Genomic DNA, 23,094 nt, shown 5'->3' with positions numbered 1-23,094 from the left:
GTCAGAACAGTAATTCCTTTGACCTGGGATATGATGGCACATAGTACAATTTCATGGAAATAACAAGATGCTGGAGACTGAAGGAACCAATGTTTGGATATTGTATGTCATGTACATTAGCTGTATTCATGTGCTTAACAATTACAAAATCCTTAGTGTATCTTGGATTATAATTTTACTGATAAAGAGGATTGCAAAACTCTAGAACTGTTGGTTCAGAGATGATACCTTTTATTAGACCAACTAAGAATTCACAAAAAAATTATAATTTTTTTGTGAATTCTTAGTTGGTCTAATAAAAGGTATCATCTCTGAACCAACAGTTCTAGAGTTTTGCATTTCTTTTTGTCTCAGACCAACACAGTTACCTAATACATCACTGATAAAGGATGACACTTACAGACTTAAGGCACTGGATTGTGTCTTTAAAATGTTAAATTTGATTTTTGGATACAATATATTGGAATGGTGTGTGTTTCATAAAGCAGCTCTGTGTATAGACAGTCAATAAAAAATTATTTTCTTATTTATGTATGGTGCTTTCCTTGGAAGCTAATAGGCTGAAAGAAACTTGGCTATATATTTGTAGGTAAGTTGTAAGGAAAAACTTGAAGTTGAAACTTCCTGCTATTTGATCTTCAAAGCTACTTTACTTTAAATTAAGAATCCTGTATAGGATTGCCAATGCCCATGAGAAACCATTGATCCCTGAATCTCCAAAATAAAAGCAGTGGTTCGCTTCAGAACGGGGTGGCCAACCTGTGGTACAGGCAGCCTCTGTGTGTAGCATGTGACAGATTGGAGAGGGAAGAAGCAGTACAGTGGCAGACGGGGTAGGGAACAGAAAGAGCAGCAGCTTGGGCAGGAAGCAGAGCAGTGGATTGGAGTGGTACTTGGGAAGGTGCAGGGCTAATTTGTGGAAAGCCTGTCAAAAACATTGGCCTGTACTGCTTCAGAAGATGAATAAATACAAGGGGCTTTCCAGCACATCATATTTTAAATACCAGTATGATGAAATACTTCTTCACATTTCATTTGAAGCGTATAATGTCTAATTTTTAAACTTTCTGTAACTAATAATTCCCTAAAGTGAACTGCATTGTATAACTAGTTCAGCAGTAGCCTGCCAGGAATCCTGAGAAATTGTATAAAACTCTAGGATAAAACAACCACTTTTTCTGGTAGTAATTACTTCCATCATATTGAATCCAAATTCTCAGTCTTCTTTAATACATAATAGCATAAACCAATTAAATAACGGACTCCCAAACAGGTATGTTGTTTTGCTCAGTCTTTCTGAAATTGGGCCCCCTCTTCAGTAATTACTAGACAGCAGGAAAGTCAAAAGCATGTTGAAATGAGCCTTTCCCAGCTCAAGGTCATGGGTGGTTCTAAGCAATGAGTAACTAGCAACTAAACACTGGTTTCTTAACACATTCACCATGTTACAAATTATTAATGCATGCTGGTAATTGTAGCTTTTCTTTTTGTAGTTGTGGCCTTTAGGGGACAAATGCATACCAGAAATGAATGAAGCAGTGGTTATTGATATGTTAAGTATCACTTCCAACCAATTCATTAATGAACCAGTGCTAGCTCTAAAACATCTCCTCAGGGACAGTTTCCCTATGCATAACAAGAGGGGATTATAAAGTGTCTTCTTATTTGTAAGATATCTTGTGGTATTTGGAAGTTGCTGTAGTACGGCAAAGAACCATTACTGTTGTTAACATCTTTCTGCTTCCAAGTCTCTTCTAATTTTATGCTATCTTGTCCATTTACAGCATGCATGGGGATTCTATGCAGTAGAAGAATAGACATGTTAAAAATGCAATCCTGCAAATATTATAGCAAGATAAGCTTCCACCAAAGTTATTAAAGAGTAAAATATTTATCCATGCTTAATTATCTTGGTTACTGTTTGTCTCCAGATTAGCTTTCCTTTATACACTTAGTCTTGTTTGCTAGTTATACATTGCTAAGGATTCTTAAACTAGGTGAAGCCATAGTGAGAAACTGCCTAGATACAGAATTCTTAGTATTGGTGGAAAAAGCAGCACCGAATGTAGGAGCAGACTCTGGAGCTGTGTGGTGGAGTGCTTTGTTTCTAACTAAAAGGTATTCATTTTTGAAGTTGAAATCCCAAAGGGAGCTTTGGTAAGGAGAAGATTTGGGGACTCAGATTTTGGTGATGCACTGGAACCTTTGGTCACTTTTCTTGCAGTGAAGAATATTTCATACCTCCATTTAATGTTCAGCATCAAATGTCTGTTTTGGCTTCATGAAATCCAAGGCAAGAGAAGAGTACTGTAGTGAAAAATATATACTTGGGTTTGAATGCTTGGTAGGGCCCTGCTCTCTTTAAATAGGGTTTGAAGGGAGAAAGTAGTTAAAGTGTCTGTGTGTGCATGTGTGCACATCCACTATAAAGCTGTTGCTGCTATTACTTACACACTGCCTATTACTTAATCAGAGTCAGGCTGAAAGTAGCAAGGAAAGCAGAGTTTAGAGCTAGTTCGCTGAAGCTGTAACACAACTGTAGCTATCATATTTTCATAAAGTTTATTTGGTTTTTTTACTCAGCAGGTCCATTCCTTCCTCTAGTTCAGCCTGTCTTAATACCACTTCTTCAATCAACTCCATGCAACAGGAAGTTTAATACATTTCCTGTTGCCTGAAACTTAGCATGAAGTGCCTGTCTGGAAGCTTTTTGCTATTCAGTTTTCCTAACAGGTCTCTCTCAACTACTTTAAAATGTGTGTATGAATCTCTACAAACAGCTTTATAGAACTGAGTTGCTCTGCATTTTGTAACCTTGAAGTCAATGCTTCGTCTTTAATGTATATTGTTGTATATTTTTATTTTCTTCAAGTTTCGTGACGCACAGTTTGTGCTCAGGGTTCTGGGATCCAGAACTCCAAAGTTCTAATTCTGGCTCTGATACTGACTATCCTTGTACTGGTGCCAACAGCCAAATCTTGCTTTCTTAATATCTCTGTGTGGAGAGCAGGCAGATTGCTTGGTGCCCTTACAAGGGGATTAAGATTAATCTTTTGTGAAGTATTTTAAACCAAGAACTTCTATATTATCTAATGTTGACTCCTTTGAGACTTAATTGAATGTCATTTATTCATTTGCTCCACATCTTCAGTATTGTAGTTGCTGAGATACAAAGCTGCACTGAAAAAAATATTTGATTTTATAACAAGATGCTTTTAATCCTGTTAGCACCTAAACCCAGACAAGGCACTTAAGTTGGATTGTACAAAGCATTAAAGGCGTTTGTACACATGCTTACGCCACTGCTGGGTGCTTTTTACAAGAACCTGGCACTGTGTCGCCTGCAGTTATATAAGTGACAGAATGCACATCATAGCTGAGAGAATGATGGCAGCGTGCTTTTGAACTAAAACACATCAAAGGGGTTTTAGTTCAAAAGCGTGCTGCTACCATTTTCTGTGCGCTGATGTACATTTTGCTGCCTATACAACTGCATGCAACGCAGTGCGGTGCGTGTCAGCTTGTGTGGAGCAGACTTGATGAATTGAGTCTGCTTCAACACACCGGAGCACGAAAATGTATATATAAAAATGTCCTAAATGCCTTTATCTGATGGGGATAAAACCAAGTATATGAATGTATTTACATATTTTGATGTTGCATATCAAAGGGAAACATTTTTGCTTTTGTACAACATTCCTTATAGAATGGGAAAAACTGTTATCAACTCTGCAAATTGCAGGTGCAAGTTGTGCCAAACTACCCAAGCCACTGTCATCAGGAGCATCTAATGTGCATCACTTCTCCTCTATCTTCTGCTAGCTTCCTTCTTGTGATATGGCAAAGCATTGGAGTTTTCCAGATTGCTCTGAAAATTGTCAAATTCTAAGACTATCAACTTAATGTCTCTGTCAGTTTTGGTATGTTTACTCTCTTAAATTAAAACTTTATTTTCTTTTTCCCATAGGATTTTATATTTCCCCTGACTGAAGTTTCTTTACCTTCACTATGGAGATAGAACCAGAAAAATTTCACAGTAGTAGAGATGAAGTGAGCTCAGAAACAGCTTATCATTGCTCAGCCTGTCACGATGATGAGGAGTGGAGCTGTGCTAACCCTATCCGGGGTCGGGCTAAGTCTCGCAGTTTGTCTGCTTCACCAGCCCTAGGGAGCACCAAAGAATTCAGGTATGAAATCAGCTAAACTTTAGTTGATGGTTATTTTATGTTTTTTTTTAAGTGGGCAGAATTGACTGCCTGCATGATTCTACCAGCTGCTTGTTTCTGCCTATTTCACTGCAACATTTAAGACTACCAAAAGTAGTATACCTTTTCAGATATTGCTCTTTGATTTCAACAACTGCTGTTGTTGCTATCGGTGTGTCGTTTGAAAATGCACAAAAAAAGAAGAGGTCTGTGCGGGAGCAGACCAGTAGTTTTTTATACATCACCTACATGTGTGCAGACCACACTATGGAAAAGCTACGCCTACATTAAACCATTAGCCTACTTCTATTATTGAGTTTTTTTTTTTATTAATAGCTTTTAATTTGTATTAGTAGTTTTTTATTAGTTGCTGCAGTTGACATAATTTGAATAGAAGACAGATAAAGGTGTAGTTTTCCAACGTATCTCTTGTGTGAAGTTTGCTGTTTCTTCGGTAAGTAATTTCTCGATGCTTTGTATTTGCATAACAAACATCTAATCACACATGAAATTTTTCATGATTTTTGTCTTCACAAGAATGTAATATCCTTTAAAGTATTAGATAAGTCTTCTAACAAAGAAGAGGTGTATATATGGAATGATTCACATACTCAAAGTGCTTGCCTATGGTTGAGAAAATTGACTTAAAGAAAGTCTGTGTACACTTCTAGTTGTGACAAGTTCTTTATAGACAAAATCTTATTATGTCTCCATAGCTTATTGGTACAGACCTTGCTGTCAGAAACAGGTGAGAGTGTGGTTTCTCTTAAGGTAATTGTCAGTTTTTAAGACCACCATCACAAAAAGGTATCCAACTTACAATATCTCAGAATAGCTTGGCCTTCTGACAGATTTCTGTATTCTGTCATGTTTTAGTCTAACTTAATGAGCCTTATACATCTTTACAAAATCAAAGCATGTAACAAATTTTGATGTTACAGGTACACTGATTTGAAGTTTGATATTCAAGACAAAGGAAAAGTTCCAGGTTTTTTTAGAATGTAGGAGCAGGGCTGGACTTGGTATTTTAGATCTTTCTCCTTGTGATGGGATCTGGCAGAGCCATTTTCTCTGGGTCACTCACCAGATTGCTATTGAGGGATTCAGCTACCAAACCTCCAGGTGTTTTTAAGCTGCTAAAGTACGATGAGAATCTAGGCACTCCTCTTTAGCCATGGACCTCTAAGCTGACTCCTGGGATATAGACCTCTTCAGCATCTTCTCCTGAGACCTAGGACCAGTTGCCTGTAAACTGCATTCAAGTACTTGTATAAAAATGTTTCTTAGCAAATGCAGCCTTGACAGAGTCCTTGCAAGTGCATAGAGTCAATACTAAAAAGTCTTTGCAGGACCGTGGAAACTTTGTTAACACCTAAAGGTTCTATAGTTACCTGTTTGACAGCAATGTATAACATAAGAAAGCGGTCTTTTTATGTGTAAGATGCCAGATAGCCAACAGTATTTAAATGCAGATTGTGTGCACAGGATTTTAAACTTTTTAATGTTTCTCTATGTGCAAATGGCTATTTAGTTCAAATTCTGCTCTCTTTTCTAGGTGTGAATATTTTAGGTAATTTCTTCCAGTATAGAAACTTGTTCTTCTTTTCTGCTGGTTGATTACCTCTCATCTTTTTTCACTTTTTCCTTTTCTTGTCAATTGGTGTGTTCTCTGGACAGATAATAATTTCAAAGTATTACATATAACTGTAGTTCAGGGGTGTCCATTGTGGTTTCAGTGAGGCTTGCTATTTAAAAGGTCACTCCTTCAAGATTTACTTAAGCCATTCATTGACTGATGTTATAATAGGTTTACTTTCAAAGTGACTTCTAAAATATCAAAATTCTGAGGCTCACTTTGTTGTATTTGAATAATAGCCTGTATGTACAGACTTGGGAGACACGTCTCACAGTGATAAACATTTCTAAAGCACTAACATGCATTCTTAGTCTAATAGTAAGTGGTAGTAATACTGTCTCATCCCTTTTCATGCTAAGGAATCCTTTCCTTTGCTGATTAAAAGGGTACATATATTAAAGTCTCACAAAATTCTTACTTAAAATGCATATGAGCTATTTGGGCGTGGTGATAACAATGAGTAAATTATACTTAGCAAATACAGATTCCTTCACCAGGGTTCAAGCTGTGATTCTGCAAGCTGCTGATCTGCTTTTACTTGTATTGATCTCAGCAGGAGTTGTGCTCAGCAGTTTGCAGTATGGGCCTTACAGTACACAAATCTAAACAGTGTGTACTGTAATATTACAAATGCATTACACCCAGTGTAGCCTTTGTTACTTGAATGCTGTATAGGACAGGTATTTAAGGGTAGGGAGGTAGTTAAATCATGCTACTCTGAAGTCAGGCAGAAAGTAGTGCAGGGTGGCATCTTTGAGCAGTGGTTCTCAGCCTTTTTGGTCACAAGGCACCCCTCTGTAACTTCTGAAAATGGGTGCCACTCAATCCACAACAGCTGATTTATATACCACAGTGTTTACCTCATTGCAGACAGCCTGGAAAGTGGCTGTGGGCAGGGGGAAGGGCACAAACATGTGCTTATCTGCTTTTCTCCTCACCCTTTGCTTATGTCTGCACACTGCTTGGCACCCTTCAAAAGATCTGGCGGCAGCTTAGGCTACTGTAGCAGCCTGGTTGAGAATCACTGCTTTAGAGATTAACTGGTTCAGAGAGGCATAAGCTTTCTTGGTGCCTACCCAGGCTGTGGGACAAAAGGGAAGGAGTTTAGCCATACTCGGAGTACTGTGAAGGAGGCCCTCCGAGTAGAGGGTAGAACTGTTGAGAGGAACTTGTGGAAGCTATGCAATGGGATGGGAGCAGGAGATTATTTTAGTACCCAATTAAAAGCAAGATCATTCCGAAGAGTGTAGAAGCTTCTTAGTACTGTTTTTGCTCTTATGCATTGTGGTAACTGATTTTCTTTCATTAGACTTAAGAAACATTCATTAAACACTTGCATTTCTGTTTCTCTATTGATGAAATAAACGTAGGCAGCTTTCAAACATTTTCTGTTTATGCCTCCTTATCAGACAAGTTCAGCCATGCCTAAAATTTCATGAATGTGCAAACACATTGTTCTGTTGTATGGATCCAATGTTACTTCTGTCGTCCTGCTAGAGGAAAGGAAACATATTTGCTTTTGTTACTAGAATGCAAAGTTTACTCAGCTTCATTTTATTAAGCATGAAACCAACAGGATATTGCCCTGGTTGCCTGCCTGTGCTTGTATCGCTTTCCTCCAGTCTTCATCTCCTGTCTGTGTTGTGCAGACTGTGACTCTTGGGATGAGTTGCCACAAATGTTGAATGTTTTCTCACCTCTTGGGTTCTGCTACTATATAACAAAATTACTCCACTACTAATATTGTGTTTGCAGATCCATAAACTTTCTTTGAACAGCTGTTACCATGTTACTGGAGTGAAGCACAGGAAAAGCACTCTCCTGCTGGGAGTGACTTGAATGCTTATAGTACTTCTCACTTAGTTGCTGGAATTCGTTTTTTATTTTACGTCAGGTAAGCTTTATCCCCATTTTACAGCTTTGTTGAAATGGAGGAAGTTGGGGCTCAAGGTAATTAGAAGTAGGAGAAGTCCTGTGTCTAGACCATGCACATTTAAGTTCAGAGCTTATGTGTAACAATGAAGTATAACGCAGCAATGACTACTCATACAATTTTAACAAAAGCATTACATCTTAGAAAAGTAGGGCTGGAAGGAATCTGGAGAAATCTTGTAGTAATCATGCTCAAGGAAGGAACATCCCTGTCTGAACCATCCTACGCAAACTTATCCACCCTGCAGATCAGGCAAACAAGGTGATTTTATTATTTTTTTTTTTAATTAAAAAATCAGATTAAAAACATTAGTCAGATTTTAAAATATATTTAAATTTATAGTTTTCCTTTTTCAAAATAAACCAGCTTAAAATGAAATTTGAATTTAGCACAGCATAGGCTAAGGTATAAATTTAATGCAGTCCATTTAAAATAATTTAAATAAAACAATATACTGCGTTAATGAGCTTTTACTAAAAACCCTGGAGTTAAAGGCTGATTTTTCTTCTATATGTTGGGGGGTGGAATCTAACTTTTGAGGTTAAGCTTCAAAAATATGGTGCAATACTTCATGTATTAGGACCTTGATCCTGCAAGGGATGCAGGGTCTATACTACTAGATGCAAAGGAGCAGCAAACTCATCACAAGTGTTGGAACCTAATGCTGCAAATGTAGCAAAGATGAGAAGAAACTTAGAAGAAGATATAATGACGCAAACCTGAAACTTATATGGAAGCTAGAGGTACACCAATACATTGGTCGCATATTGGATTGGCACTGATGTAGGAGAAAATTGAGAGTATCAGCAAACGGCTTTTTTGCCTGATGTGGCCGATAAATGCCCTGTGCATATGCATCGGCACAGCATGCACGTGGCCAGGAGTGCAGTCCGGCTGTTTGGAGAGAAGCATTGGGTGATAAGTCTGTGGGGAGAAGAGGGAGGGAAAGGGCAGGGGGGCCAGATTGAGGCCCCCATGGCAAGGGAGGGAGTGGAGCTGGGGCAGGCACTGCTCAGCCAGCTCGGGACAGAGCCACAAGTGGCTCATCCGGGGGGGGCAGGGGGGGTGTGGGGATGGCTGCCGCAGGCACCCCGGGAGGGCATGGGAGCGTGCACCCCCAGATCTGCACAGGGCAGGGTGGGCTGCCACTGCGGGCTGGGGCTGGGGTGGCGCCAGGCTCTTCCTGGTGGAGGGCCTGGGCTCGGCTGCACTCAGGGCGTGCGGCAGTGGCACTGAGGGTGGGGCTACAGGGAGGCTACGGCAAATTTTGGGGTGGCTGAAGCCCCTCTCAGTGCCACTGCTGCCTGCCCCGAGAAAAGCTCAGTCCAGTCCAGCGGCATCCCACCTTGCCCTGCATGCAGATCCAGGGGCACATGTGCTCCTGGGGTGCCTGCCCCAGTGAGTCACCAGCGCCCCCCAGACAAGCTGCTTACGGTTCTGTCCTGCGCCCCACCCCGCCTAGGCTCAGCAATGCCTGCCCCAGCCCCACTCCCTCCCTCACCGTGGGGGGCCTTGATCTGTGCCCCCACATCCCTTCCCTTCTCCCACAACAGACTTACCAGCCCAACACTGGTCTCCAAGCTGCCTGGCTGCATATCAGAATTGGATCGGTATCGGCCAGTATGGCTCCTTAAAAATCATCCGTCAGTACCAGCCCAAAAAATCTCTATTGGTGGTGCACCCCTAATGGAAGCTGTGCTCATTTGCTGCATCTTTTAGCCAAAGGTTTAAGTACTCCAGGAATAAAGTAAAATCCTGTTGAAACTGCACAATACTTCTGTGACAACTAGTTTGCTTCAGTTTCATTGAAGACAGCTAGGAGATGCAAGGTAATTCTTCCCTAAACGGCACCCTGAAATTCAGTGATTGACTGCTTTGAGCTATTTGTTAAGAACCGGCCTATTCTAATGACGATCTGTGAAGAAAACTGTGACAAAATTGATGGAAGTATCACAGCTAGAGTAGTCAACATTGGACTAAAGAGAAATGTAGAACATTTGCTGAATACACTAAAACCTATTTTCCGAGCCTTGGACAAACTACAGAAAGATTGCTGTTGTAGTGCAGATACTGTTAAAATTTGGAAAGAACTTCAAGAAACATTTAAGCAAGAAATACTAAACAGCAAAGTTAAACTGCAAGCAGTAAAGAAGCAGATGGATCAAGCACTTACTCCACCTCATTTTCTCCCCAATATTCTTAACACAAAGTACTGGAGTAGATACTAGGGCTGCATAAAGCTTTGGGTGGTGATTTGATTTGGAGGAGATTCAGCCCAACTTGGTGGCTGAATCTCCAAATCAAAATCGAATCAGGGGACCAGTTAAAAAGTCCAAATTGATTCAAAGCTCTCCGAATCTTTATAAAAGATTTGGAGAGCTTTGATTGTTCGGGTAGTTCGTGGTGACTGCAGCAGGGAGCTGCAGCTTTCTTGGGGCAGGGGAGAGGGGGCTGGGGGAGGGGACCATGGGGGGGCCCTGCCCCAGCTCCTGGCCCTTTAAAGAAAAACCCCCCCATGCAGTGGGGGGCAATGGGGATCACCCCCCCCCCCCCCTGCCTGGCAACACCCACTAAGTTGGGCCTTTTTTTTAACAAGTGCTGGGAGCTGGTGCAGGCTGGGCAGCCATTGCCAGGCTGCGGGAGATGGGCCTGGCTGATTTGGGGATTCAGTAGCAGCCAAATCTCCAAATCAATTCAGGACAGTGATTCAAATCACCAAATCGAATCACCACCCCCCGAAACGGCCAAATCCGAAGTAAATACTAGCCGCTTTGCACAGGCCTAATAAATACCTAACTGCTGAAGAGGTAAATGCTGCTATGATGAGGGAATCTACTAAACACCCATCAGCCATGCCAGCCATAATTAATTTCAGGGCTAGAAGTGAACCATTCAAGCAATATTTGTTTGCTGAGGGCATTTAAAAGAAAGCCACACCACTAAATTGGTGGAAGTCACTAGCAAAGCACCTGGAACCAGAGTTTGTTGAAGTGCTGAACCAGCTTTTACCACCAGCAGCCTCTTCTGCAGATGCAGAAAGAATATTTTCATTTGGACTGGTACATTCAAAGCTAAGAAATTGATTGGGAGCTAAAAAAACATGAAAGCTCATCTTTCTCTTCCAGTCCATGAATAAAAAGGGGGAGGAGGAGGAGGAGATTTTATGCATTCCAAAATCTTGAAAGGGGGTAAAATTTTTCAAAACGGTCTAGGTAAAAAAAAATAACTCTCATTTTAAAGAGAATTGGGCATGTAGAAACTTAAGCTCAAATTACTTTCCTGTAGGCATTTTAGAAGATGTTCCCCAGGGTGACATGCAATAATTGGTTTAATTCATTAACTACAGTTCATACTTCTAATACTATAACAATACAGTAGATTAGTTAGTTGTAAGTGTGCACCAAGTTTTAAACTATTAGTTTCTGAATCAAAAACTTTAAAGTTTTGTTTAATAAATTTGTAGTGCTGGTTTTGTTCAGTTAAATTCAGGTTACCATCTTAATATGCAGCTCGATACAAACATGAGCAAAAAGTTAATCATCTAGTGAATAAGAAATATATATTTCACCATTTTGTAGCATACTAAAATGTAGGATTTTTAACAGTACGCATATGTTAAGCTATATATCTTGTTTGCATACCTAGGAAACATGTACTAAATCTACTGTAAAAAACATTATTTAGCTGTAAATCAACACGTTTTAATTGCTATATCAACCAATGAAAATACCTTTCTTTTTTATTTGTTTGTTTTTTAAATACAGCGGGAAAGTTGTTAAAAATCAGCAAGAGAGAAGCCCAATTTTTAAATTTTTGATTTAAATCAGTCCCCCTGCATTGAAATCTTCCAGTGATGGAGATTCCACCACTTCTCTGGATAATAGGCTCCAATACTTAACCACTCTCATAGAGAGAAAGTTAATGTATATAATGGAAAACTGAAACACTTCTTATTTATGCTGGAAATACTTGCCTGAGTTTCACTTGGTGTGGTATTTTGGGATCTCTTTGCATGGATTTTCAAGTTGGTGTCTCAACTCTGAAGTTCGGAAGATCAGTATCTTGGATTATGAGAGAATTCAAGGGTGAAGTAATATATAGTGGTTGGCAAACAATGGCTTTAAACAGAACTCACAAAGAAAGTATTTTTTCCACAGCTCTGTCTCTGCATGAGGCCTCTGGCAGCTTCATGCTGCTTTGAGTCAGCTTTACAATAGGAACCAAGAGTCTCATAGTCTAAAAAGGACTCTTTGGCATTGCATCTATTTGCTGAAAAAAAAAAATTATGGGTATTTTTTTCTAATTTTTGAGTCAGAATTAATTTTTGGAGAGAATTTCTAGCCTTACAGGTGTTTCTGGTCATTTGGGAATGGATCCCCTCAGCAAATTGTACAGTTTAACAATAGGTAACTCAAATGTTGTAATTTGGGATTTCTGCTCTGTGCTGGAGGTAAAACATTACTTGAGTAGCTTAAAAGGACTTCTCCTGGATTTATAAAAAATAATTTATTTTGGTGTAATTTACCTTTGGCCAGTCCTTAATAATCTAGACCTGTTCCTCAAAGGTAACAGAATGTACTGCCACATTACGCAGCAGAATGACTCCTGATTTGTTAATGAGACTGAACCTTGACAACCAAAATATCCTCAGGAAACCCTCCACCTCGTTGGTTTCCTTAATTATTTAACATTTAAACTAATCTGTACTAGTAGAGCTGTTAGGGTTAGTGGACCTTTGACCACTTCTTTGATCTTATTAAGTGCATGCCAATTAAGAAAATGTGTTGTGATGTTTTATGTGCACTGGCCCAGTGCACTGCATTTAATCACTTTGCACAGTCTATTCATTCTCAAATTAGAAATTGTTGCTTTTGTTGTAGATTTACTGTAAAGACATAACATTTTTTAAAAGTTAGAAAAGAAGTGTACTGAACTGACATCAATGTCTGTGCTATAGTAGGGACTGAATTCCCCTGGAAATTAGTCCTCTACAGTTGTCTAGCCACAGAAACAACCAGTTACTGCAGTCTTGGGAAGAACATGGCCTGAGAAAATAAAAGGCTATATCCTAGAGTTATATATAGCAGCGGTTCTCAACCTTCTTTGTACCAGGACCCATTTGTAAACATCAGTGGCCAGTCCTGACCCGCTGCCCCCTGCCCCCAAGTGTGTGGGGTGGGGGGGTTGGGTGTGTGGGGCATAGAGATGCCCCCAAGTAGCACCCTACTGGCTGGGACTCTGCCAGCCTGCAAGGGAAAAGCCAGAGTTTCCCACATTTTTCTCTTTTAAAGGACAATCCTTTTTCAAAGTTTGTTCATGACCCTTTCATATATTTTTGCGACCCACAGGTTGAGAAACGCTGATATATAGTAAATGTACACACATGCACACATGTATATGCACGTTTTGTTAATTCATCGGTTACAGAACTTAAATTGTTAAAATAAGGTATGTATATGCTCTAAAATACTGCATGGCAAGTCTTGGCAGCTCTTCACTTTGTATTTTAAATATTTGGTTAGGCATACTTGTTCACTTGCAAAATGTTTGAAGGTCATGAAACTGTTGAGCTATATAACAGACTACTGACTTTTTTGCTGAGCTGTATTATAAGCGAGGTACTTTAAAAGCTTTTATTAAATTTTGCCATAAGGCTCATATTTAATAGTGACTTAACTTTGTAGTGCAACTTTTCTGTGCTACCTGAAAAATGCTAATCTTGTAGTTAATCCAGGAGGTGAAATAGAGTAATCTAGGTGCTTATTTTTCAGGGGTGTTGCATAAGTAGTAGTTTATGATTACATGGTTGCATAGTTGATAAACCTGTCTGGTCATTCAGATTCTTTACTGTAGCTTTGAAAAGAGCTGAAACTTGCTGTTTAAGAATTATACGTTTTGAATTCTCTTTTTCTTTAAACAGTTTTCCTTTTCAAAACGAACATGGAGGTTATTGTTGCTTTTATTCATTCACTTTTTATATTTAAGTTCTAGTTAGGTCCCAATCAAGTGAGTTTGATCTCTTCCTAGTATCTCTGGGTGCTTGCTTACCCTATTACAAAATAAATTCAGGAGAGGACGAGGACTGGAAAACAGACGTTTTGCTTATCAGGCTTGACATGACTGGCAAAACTGTACAGAAGAAATTTTACCGTAACATCTCTGGCGTATTGAAAATGTGGGGATTCCTTTAGAGAATAGAGGTTGAGTTGGAGTAAGTTTAATGAAATCTTTAGTTCTAGAATTTAGTAAGTATAGTAGCATTCCTATAAACTTTCACATGCTGTGAATGAATCTTCAGTGTATTGCACTAAATAATTGGCCCAAAGACTTCAACTGCAATAATCAGTAAAGACACCATGTGGTGCTCAAATACAGCATTAGATGCAGGGACCACATCTTGGCTTCTGGGATCTGCAGTCACAGGTATAGAGACTGTAGGAACTAATTACACTCAGTTTTCCTTTATTTGCCTTTCTTTTTTTTATCAGGAGGACACGCTCCTTGCATGGACCATGCCCGGTGACTACATTTGGACCAAAGGCCTGTATGCTGCAGAACCCAAAAACGATAATGTAAGTGCCTGTTGTTCAAACGCACACTAATGTGGTTATTCTGCATTCAAAACCATTCCTTGATAACTTTTGTTGAAATCACCTTCAAGTAGATACACACAGTGCTTAAAGGTTTGTTTCTAATGCTTAATTCAGGGGTGTCATATTCACCTTGCACCCTGGGTTGGATCTGGACCGTAGAGCTCCTTGCAGGCTAGATTCATTCAGGGGCACGCAGTGGCAACTCTGGCTCTGACCTGGGGCATGTGGCAGTGACAGCAAAAGCAGCTCCAGATCCTTCTGCATTTAATGTGCCAGAGCTGCTGTTGTGTGCTGTACTGAAGGGGCAGTTCTAGCCCCAGCATGTCAGCTCCAGGATGGGGTGGTGGTGGGGCTGGCAGCCCCAAAGCTGAAGCCACAACGGTGGTGGTGAGCCAAGAGCTCTGGTTGTCCTCCAGCTGCTGTCATGCCTTACTTGTCTTCCTGCCACTGATCGCCATATCCACAGGGCCCAGTGACCCTAAATTCTGTGACAGGCCACTTCCCTACCATGTCCCCCAACCTTTGGTGGCTACTGGCAGGCTGGATAGAGCAGCTATGTGTGCTATATGTTTGACTCCCCTGCCGCCCCAACTTAATTAAATGCCTGGATAGGGTCTGATGCAGCCAAAAATTAGTGCAGCATTTACAGCACACAAGCTCTCAAAAATCATCTTATGAAGACAGATGGTGTTTCTTGAACTGCAGTCTCAAAAATAAAAACACAATATGCATGTATTAACTTACTGTTGTATTCAATAAGCATAAATAAAAGCTAAGAAAGTCATTGCTTTCCCCCACCCCCTCTTCTTTTGCTTCTCCAAAAAGATAATAGGATACAATTAATATTTCTTTTTATAAATGTAAAGGATCTTGTCTGCCTAAAGATATCTCTACATTCTCTCACGTGTCTTATTTGTGTAGCTCAGCATGGTTAACTAGTCTTAATGAACAGGGTCAGTAAGGGTTGCCATAATACATCACCTTAGATGAAGTTTCAGGAATGCACTGCATTCTTTCAAACAGTTAGAAATATTGGATTGAAACAAAGGAAATGGTATGCATAATCTAATTTTACAAATGAACAAAAATTAACTTTTTTTCCTTAATTTAACAGCAGTTGTCAAATAATCTTGCATTTCTAGCTAGGGACATTGTATTCTTCCTTCTGCTTGCTGGTAGTAGCCAGTATCTTGGGGATGCAAGGCTGGGTCTGATAATCAACTTGCGTGTATAAACACTGGGCACTAGAGTTGAACTTTAAGCAGCCGCAAGAATGGGAATCCTCAGGGAGGAACTGAGATGTCCTATACAGCGTATGGGGAAAGATAGGCATTTCAGGATGAGAAGGGGATATGGCCAGTAGGCTGGTTGTGAAGCTGCCTTCATCTGTCTAGAGCTAGGTGATAGGGACTGGTGAGGGCAAGAGCATGCCATAAATTCTGACCCCAGGATACTCCATTAAAGGCTGAAGGGAGGCACCTCTACTGGAGGTCCACAGTAGCGCTGTGCAAAATGACACTGTTCCATTTCGCCTTGAGTTTTGACGGTTTGACAGAACAGTGGTTTGTCTCCAATTTCATTTAGAGTCAAAACAGCTGTTCCGTTCTGTTCCATCAAAATAGGCTGTTTCAATGCTGTTTTGAGTTTTGCTGGGGATGGGGAGTCAGAGCAGATGGGCTGAATTCCCATCCCCCAGCACTAGATCGCGCTGGGGCTGCTTCCCCATCCCCTGTGCTAGGTAGCACCAAGCTGGGCTGCCTCCCGCACCCGGTGCGATCTAGTGCGGGGGATGGTCGAAACATTTCGAAAGTTGAAATGTTTCAACCAGCCTCGTTTTGTTTCAAGGTAATTTTGACGGCCTTTGTTTTGTTTCGATTTTGCTGTTTAGACCTCAGAATTGGTCAAAATGGAACAGACGGTAAAATTTTGCACAGCCCTGAGTCCTCTGCTGAAAGTAGGAGTTTATGTCACTTCTTTTAGACAACTGAGCAAAGTTTGCTCCTGTTCCTTAACATAACTGGTGGTGTTGCATCCCTTTTATAGAAGTCTCACCCTCAAGTACTTGCTCAGGAAGGGGTGGATCCAAGTTCTGTTCCCTCTTGTTTGGCAGTGCCCCCACCCAAAATAGCCTCCAGGCCACTCATGGGAGGTGGGACTGTGGGTTTGGATCCCCTCAGGCAGGGGGACAGACTGCCCCGGGCCCCATGGACAGTGTCATACAGGCCACACTGCCAGCAGCTTCTGTGGGCAGTTGCCACCCCCTCCTCCCCCCCCACCATTGGCTTCTGCCGGTGGTTGCCACTCCACTCCCCCTTCCCACACGCACACAGGCTGATGTGCCCCAGGCCTCGCACACCCCTAGGGATGGCTCTGCCCTCGGGTAAGAAGAGGGATTCAGCCATACCTCCCTTTTCCCTTTCTGGGCAAGTGTTTACCCCAGGCTGTTATGCAAATTGGGTATCACCAGCAAGCTCTGAAAGTGCCATAACTGTCTTATGTGGTCCCTGATTCTGCAGTATATTAGGCATTGTCGGAGAACACCTGCTGGATTGAGTTTCTTTTATGGTGCTTAGGTGAAGGCTTATCTGCTTTCTGGAGCCTGAGTGAGCTTAAGCACGAGCTTGGTGAGCTGCTCAGCTTTGGCAAGACTTTGGCAGTTCTATGTACCCCATGCACTTGGGGAACTTTGAAGTCAAACAAGGAGGTGCTTAAGGTTAGAGTTTTTGACGTCTCCTGAGCTAGACAACAGCTGAGCAAGGGTTTTCAGGATTGCAGCTCTGGTTTTAAGCACCCAAATTCTGCATAGGTGGGTTTTTTTTGTTTGTCTGTTTTAAAGATCTGGTTCCTCTCTTCTGGCCCCTTGTATAGATGCTTCCCTTTCTCCTCTATAGTCTAATTTGCAAAAGGGAGATTTCCTGCTAATACTGACTAAACTTATTGTTAGTTGTAGTGCATACAAGGGACAGAATAGTTCCTGTAGGTAGTACGCTCTTGTGCTTTCTCCCCATCCCACCCCCCCCAAGTTGCAGATTGGTGTCACCTTTCAGTGTCCCACTTTGCATTTTTTGTTGTTGTTTACTGCATGCTTCATTTCCTTTGTTGTTGTCAGGTTGCTTTAATCTCTTTTATAAGTTACTTGCCCTCAAAAGTTTATCATGGAACAATAACGAATATAGGGGTTTGTTACTTTTAGTGTGTGAAGTGTGTAGTAGGTCCAAAGCAATAATGAGACATGTTGCATTGCTTTATGGGGTCATATCACCAGATTCTGGCATTTTTCTGGATCATTGAAACCTGGTCTTATCTTGGTTCTGCCAGATGTGGTGTCTGGAGGAGGAAGCAAATAAATGCACTGTTCTCTTAGTGTGGGCCTTCAGCTAGCTGTCAAAGTGGCTGTTGGTCATGAACCTAACTGATTCAACATCTCATTTAGTTCATATATGCTCAACCTGTTTTTACATTGTAAAGGAAGTGGATGCATGCAGGCTCTATTCTAAAAGATCTTTACAGCACATTTCTCAAAATAAATTATGTTAGATTCTATTAACAGATTTATAGTAACCAGGAGGAATGGGTAAAATGATTAGTGCTGTATGGCAGGATGTTTTTTGAACCATGCCCTTTTGTTAGATTAAAGTTCAAATCACATATTTCTGTTGATCTATATTGGATTAATTCAGAGGGAGACTGTCAAGGTATCACCTATGTTGCAGGTTTTGTGTGGCAAAATCTAGACTTATAAAATGGTGCATTTGGCACTATGGTTGCCTGTGCCTGTGCTCCAGTGGTTTCTGCCTAGAACATGTTGGCCCAGATTTGATAAATGGAGTCTTCTGGAGCATGATTAAAACACTCCAGCATGCTGCAGTGCCTCGTGTATTCAGTGTCCTGTGTTTCAAAGTTGCAGTGGGAGTGTTTTAACTAACATTCAAGGTTTAGTTAAAGTGCCCCTGCCACCATTTTGAAAGGCAGGATGCTGAATACACAAGACAGTGTGGGCATTTTAATTAGAGCAGCTCCCAAGAGCCACACCAATTAAAATGTCGTGTTTCCCCCCTCCCCCCCCCAAAAAACAAAACAAAACAAAACCCTGCAGCACGTGTATAGGCACCATATATTTAGTTCTAAAACTTCAGTGAATATGTTTAAGGCACTGTTAATGTTGTTCTCCTACTGCTGAAAAGAGAAATGAGCAGTTACAGAGAACAATTGCATATTCAGTAAAGCAATTACTGTTTTACCGTTTGGAGCATTTTGGGGAGATTATTCCTTTAATCTTATTGCTTCCCACAAGAAGAGTGAATTTTTTCAAAGCTTAATGAGAGTGCACATAGAAACTACAGGAAAATGTTCGAGAGCACTGCCAATATGTTTTATCAAGCAGTGCTTTTTCCACTAACTGAGCAACCAGTAGCAAGCAATGTAGCCAGCAGGCCTGGGCTGTTTGTTACGTCCTGAAGCCAGTTTATTAGGCTCAAAGAAGAGTGAATCATTCCCCAGATCGCACCCACTGGTATTTTAAAGGGCAGGTTAACAAAAATTAGTGGATACCCATGTAGAATGGCAGAATTATATATTTTACAACTAACCTAACCAAAATATGTAATCCTGCCAACCCCCTGCTCCCTCCTACCCGTCCTTCCCCCCACACTTCCAAACCCACTACTTTCTCCCCACCTTCTCTGAAGTTTTGAAGCCATGTGTTCTAGCACATGGGTAAAACGAAGATCCACCGGGCAGTCCTCTTTACAGAATACCCTGGTGGTAAAGTTGGTATTGAAACAAGGGGTTACTTGGGTTCTGCACTTGCTGTCTGTCTGTTGGTAGACATGAGATGGATAACACAGAACTAAAGCACTGAATTCATTCCTAACCTGGTAAACAGAGTTGGTGTCAGGGGAGGTAGGCAAATACAAATACGGACTAATCGGCTTGTTTTAAAAGGATGTTTACCTTTTCTTTGAATTGAAAATCAGAGTAATCATTATGAAGTGAAGCAGTCTGGAATTTTAGATGATCATAAGGATTACTTTTTCCCAACTTGGCATTGTAGTGATATTTTGACTTTTCCAGTGAAAGTGTGGAGGGACTTTGATGGGCAAAAAGACTAACTTCCTCAAGTCTTATGTCAACACTAGAGCCTGTGGCTAAGATGACTCTAATTTGTTTGAAGATTTTATTTACGTCATTCATTTCACCACCTGACCGTGGCAAATACACTCCTCCCCATGGGCTGAGCCAACGCTGTACAATATAATGATAGTGTGTCAAGATTAGTCCGGTACAGAGGCTGTCGGCAGTACTAAGAGCACCGTGGTTGCCAAGAAAAAGACAGTTAATGCAGTGTTTAAATTAGTTGAAGAGATGAGGACATTCGCGGGTCATTGGAGTAGAAGGCTATTAAGAATCTAAACTGCCGATGATAGTTTCAGCTTTTAAGAGTTCTCTTTCTTATGTCTTTGGGCTTCTAAAATGTCATCTGATTTTTCCTGGTTACTGAAAATATTTTTAACAAGTGGACTATAATGGAAAATCCTGGACTAGAGTGTGGTGGCAACAGTTTGTATGTTAGTGTAAAATCTGAGTGTCTTCTGTAATGCTAGTGTTGGTGACTGTCTTTTATAAGCAAGCCTTCCAAAATAATGTTAAATGATCCAGATGAATGGAATTAATTTTTAATGACAATACAGTGGTTTGAATATATTATTGTGTTAGCTTTAGGCTTAGTTAAACTTTTTTTTGAAAGGGAGTTTGGCTTTTTGAAACATTAAGAACCTATTGAAGATTTTTAACACTCTTTTTAAAGGGATTTTTCTTTGAAACTGAAACTACCCCCCACACCATTTATTAGGATTATTTGAAACATCAAATTAAATAGTCATCTTGGACAAAACTAATGATAAAATAAAAAGTGATTAGGTCTAAGACTTTTCCAGAGCTCTTTTTTACCTTGCCTGACTTTTTTTGAAGTAAATCATGAAGATCTTTGAACATGTTATGAATAATCTCTACTTAAATAGAACTACGGGGAAGTGGTAAGTACAGCATAATAAATGCAAGTTGTTTGCAGGAAGTCGGGGTTTGAATAAAGTCTGTATTGGTTTTGATGTATTCTCAGATTACGGGGTGAAACAGTGTTGATGCAACCTTTAGTTCCTAAAGTTGGCAGGGAGTTACCATGATTACATTGAAACCTTTTAATTCCTTCTCATGCTTTTTGTTTTAGATACAGGGGTATACATGTAAAACTTCTGCAATCTCATGTATTGTTTTTCTTCTGCAATTTATTTAGGGGTCATTAATATTGAAAATGGCTTGTGAAATTTTAATCCATTTTCCTTGGCACTTGTTTTTGCAGCAATAAAATATTAATCTCGGGTTTACTACCTGTAACTTTCTGTCTTGTATAGTTCCTTTTTCATATGTAGACCTTCAAAGCAGCATTTTTTGGGGGGTTCATTCTACTACAGTTAATAGTTTGATTAGGATACCAGAGAGGGTTTCCCAGTGCATGTTAGTCCTACTGCGTGGTGATCTCTGAGGCTCACCATTAAATGCAGTATTAAAAAGAAAAGAAATTTAGGGTCTTAGATGGGCATGGATGTAGCTGAAATCCAATCCCTGTGTTTCCCCTTGAAATTCTGTCATTGTGTATAAGAAAATATACAGTGTTATCTTGTTTCAGTGACTGCATTTGGGGCTTCTGTATTACTCTATAGTCTTTAGTTAGCGCTATATTTGTACATGCAATATATATACAAGCAGCTCTACTTCTATAGCGAGCTGATCTCTTCAGCTTTCTTACAATTCAAGGAATTGCCACTCTGCAGGTTGGAGCAGTCAGTGACAGTAAAATATCCCTGCTTTTTCTTAACTGTTAAACTGCCAATAGAAGGCTATTCCAAATCTGTTTGTGAATTTGGCTTGTTCAGCATTTGCAGTAATCCTCTTTTCTACATGGATTATACCAGCAGCACATGGGGAAAAAATGAGATGCTTATAAACCACTAATTACAAGTAAGAAATTGTTTGCTTAGCTTTGCAAGTTTGTCATTTAAGCAATTAAGTAAAGCAAAGAAGCAGTTGCATGTTTTCAAATTGGCAAAATGGATTATAGAACAATAAGTGTTGCTTCATAGATATGGTTGCAGCTGAGGTTCCATTATTACATTGATTTTTTTGTTTGTTTTGCCCTTAAAAATTCATAGCAAGCAATATGAGCTTATAATTCATAATTTATATGGAATTTGAAGAGAATTCAATAACCTGAAAATAAAATAATAATAAAAAATCTATTTTTGCCAGTGTGACAAAATCCAATTTCGCCAGGTATTGATGTACTTTTATTTAGGTGCTCTTTTACAGATGTGGGAAGTAAAGTGGTGGGTAGGAGGGTGGGTGGCTCTTCTTTTGTTTTATCTGGGTTCAAAAAGAGCCCCATAAGGATAAATAAATTGGTATGTTTTTTTCCTCTTTTCTGTGTTGGCACGGGCAAGCCTGTTAGTATGTCCTTTCCATTTTTTAATGTTGAAGTTGTTGTTACTGTGTACCAAAAGGGGGAACATGTACTTATCTGCCAAGATGTGCCTGAAGTCTTAACTTCGCCTTGATTTTACTTTTATCAAAGAATACAATGAGTTTGGTAGCTTTTATTTCTCAGTAAGCTATTTAGGTATGTTAACTATCGTTAGCACCGTTGCAGTATCACAGAAGAGGAAATAGGAAATGTTTGCATTGGGAGCTTTCCAGACCAGAGTTAAAAAAACATTAAAATTCCTTGCATAATGTATGCAGGGGTTTAGGTTGTAGCCGTGTTGGTCTAAGGACATAGGCAGACAAGGTTCCTTGGGTGAATTTGATATCTTTTATTAGACCAACCCAAATAGTTGGAGAAAAGTTATTAAGCAAGCTTTCGGGTTCAAAAACCCTTCGTCAGGCTAAGGAAGTTTCAGCAGTTGGTGTGTGCTCTTCCTGGATGGAAAAGCACACACCATCCAGGAAGAGCACACACCAACTGCTGAAACTTCCTTAGCCTGACGAAGGGTTTTTGAACCCGAAAGCTTGCTTAATAACTTTTCTCCAACTATTTGGGTTGGTCTAATAAAAGATATCAAATTCACCCAAGGAACCTTGTTTGCATAATGTATGACGCTTTTGATTTTAATATGATTTCATATTAAGAATCGTACTGATGTTTAAGTAATACTCCAAACAACAGTAATGAGAGGCAGAAAGTAAGTTAGCTATATTTGTCTGAAGAAAAACTCTGCAGTTGAGAGATCCTGCACCCACAGAATGTCTTAATTTAGCCAGAAAACAGGTTCTGGCTGAAACTAGGTCTGATTCCATGAACTTGCTAGGAGAAATGTACGTTTAAAAGAATGAATTGAGATAAAACTGTTTCTCCCCTTTCTTACACCAACATAGACTCAAGATGAATGTTTAATTTATATTGGTGTTGAAGGAAAAAATATATTTTTCATGCTGCTGCTTTTTCAAGTTCTCTAATTGGATGTTTCATGCCATTAAGGAAGCAGACCAAACAGAGTCATCCTCCATGAAAGGGTGAGGGGAGGACCACTGCTACCAGTGTTAAGGCAGTGGTGTGGTAGTTGAAGTGTTTTAGTGGCGGTTGCAATGCTTCTGGCAGAATTAGAGCCCCTGGTCATGAACATGACTAGCGTGTTTGCAGCTGCAGGAATGGACACCTTCATCAATATAATGTGA

The 23,094-nt window shown here is 40.1% G+C and overlaps 1 protein-coding gene across 4 annotated transcripts in view; it reads left to right on the top strand.

The window, feature by feature from the left end:
• The window catches only part of NADK (NAD kinase), a 40,383-nt gene that overhangs the window by 3,425 nt on the left and 13,864 nt on the right, over positions 1-23,094 (top strand). For 2 of the 4 annotated variants that reach the window (XM_014610430.3, XM_014610429.3), the window contains exons 2-3: positions 3,968-4,187; positions 14,263-14,346. In XM_014610430.3, the coding sequence (XP_014465916.1) occupies positions 4,009-4,187; positions 14,263-14,346 (263 nt within the window). In that variant the 5' untranslated portion in view covers positions 3,968-4,008. Of the gene's footprint in view, positions 1-2,017; positions 2,119-3,967; positions 4,188-14,262; positions 14,347-19,648; positions 20,403-23,094 lie in introns of those variants that run through there. The other 2 variants (XM_019493980.2, XM_014610433.3) reach the window with 2 other exon arrangements.

The sequence above is a fragment of the Alligator mississippiensis genome, chromosome 13 (assembly GCF_030867095.1).
Source record: "Alligator mississippiensis isolate rAllMis1 chromosome 13, rAllMis1, whole genome shotgun sequence".
Lineage (NCBI taxonomy): Eukaryota > Metazoa > Chordata > Crocodylia > Alligatoridae > Alligator > Alligator mississippiensis.
Note: the sequence above shows the minus strand (reverse complement) of the source record. Positions and strands in the feature narration are given on the sequence as shown.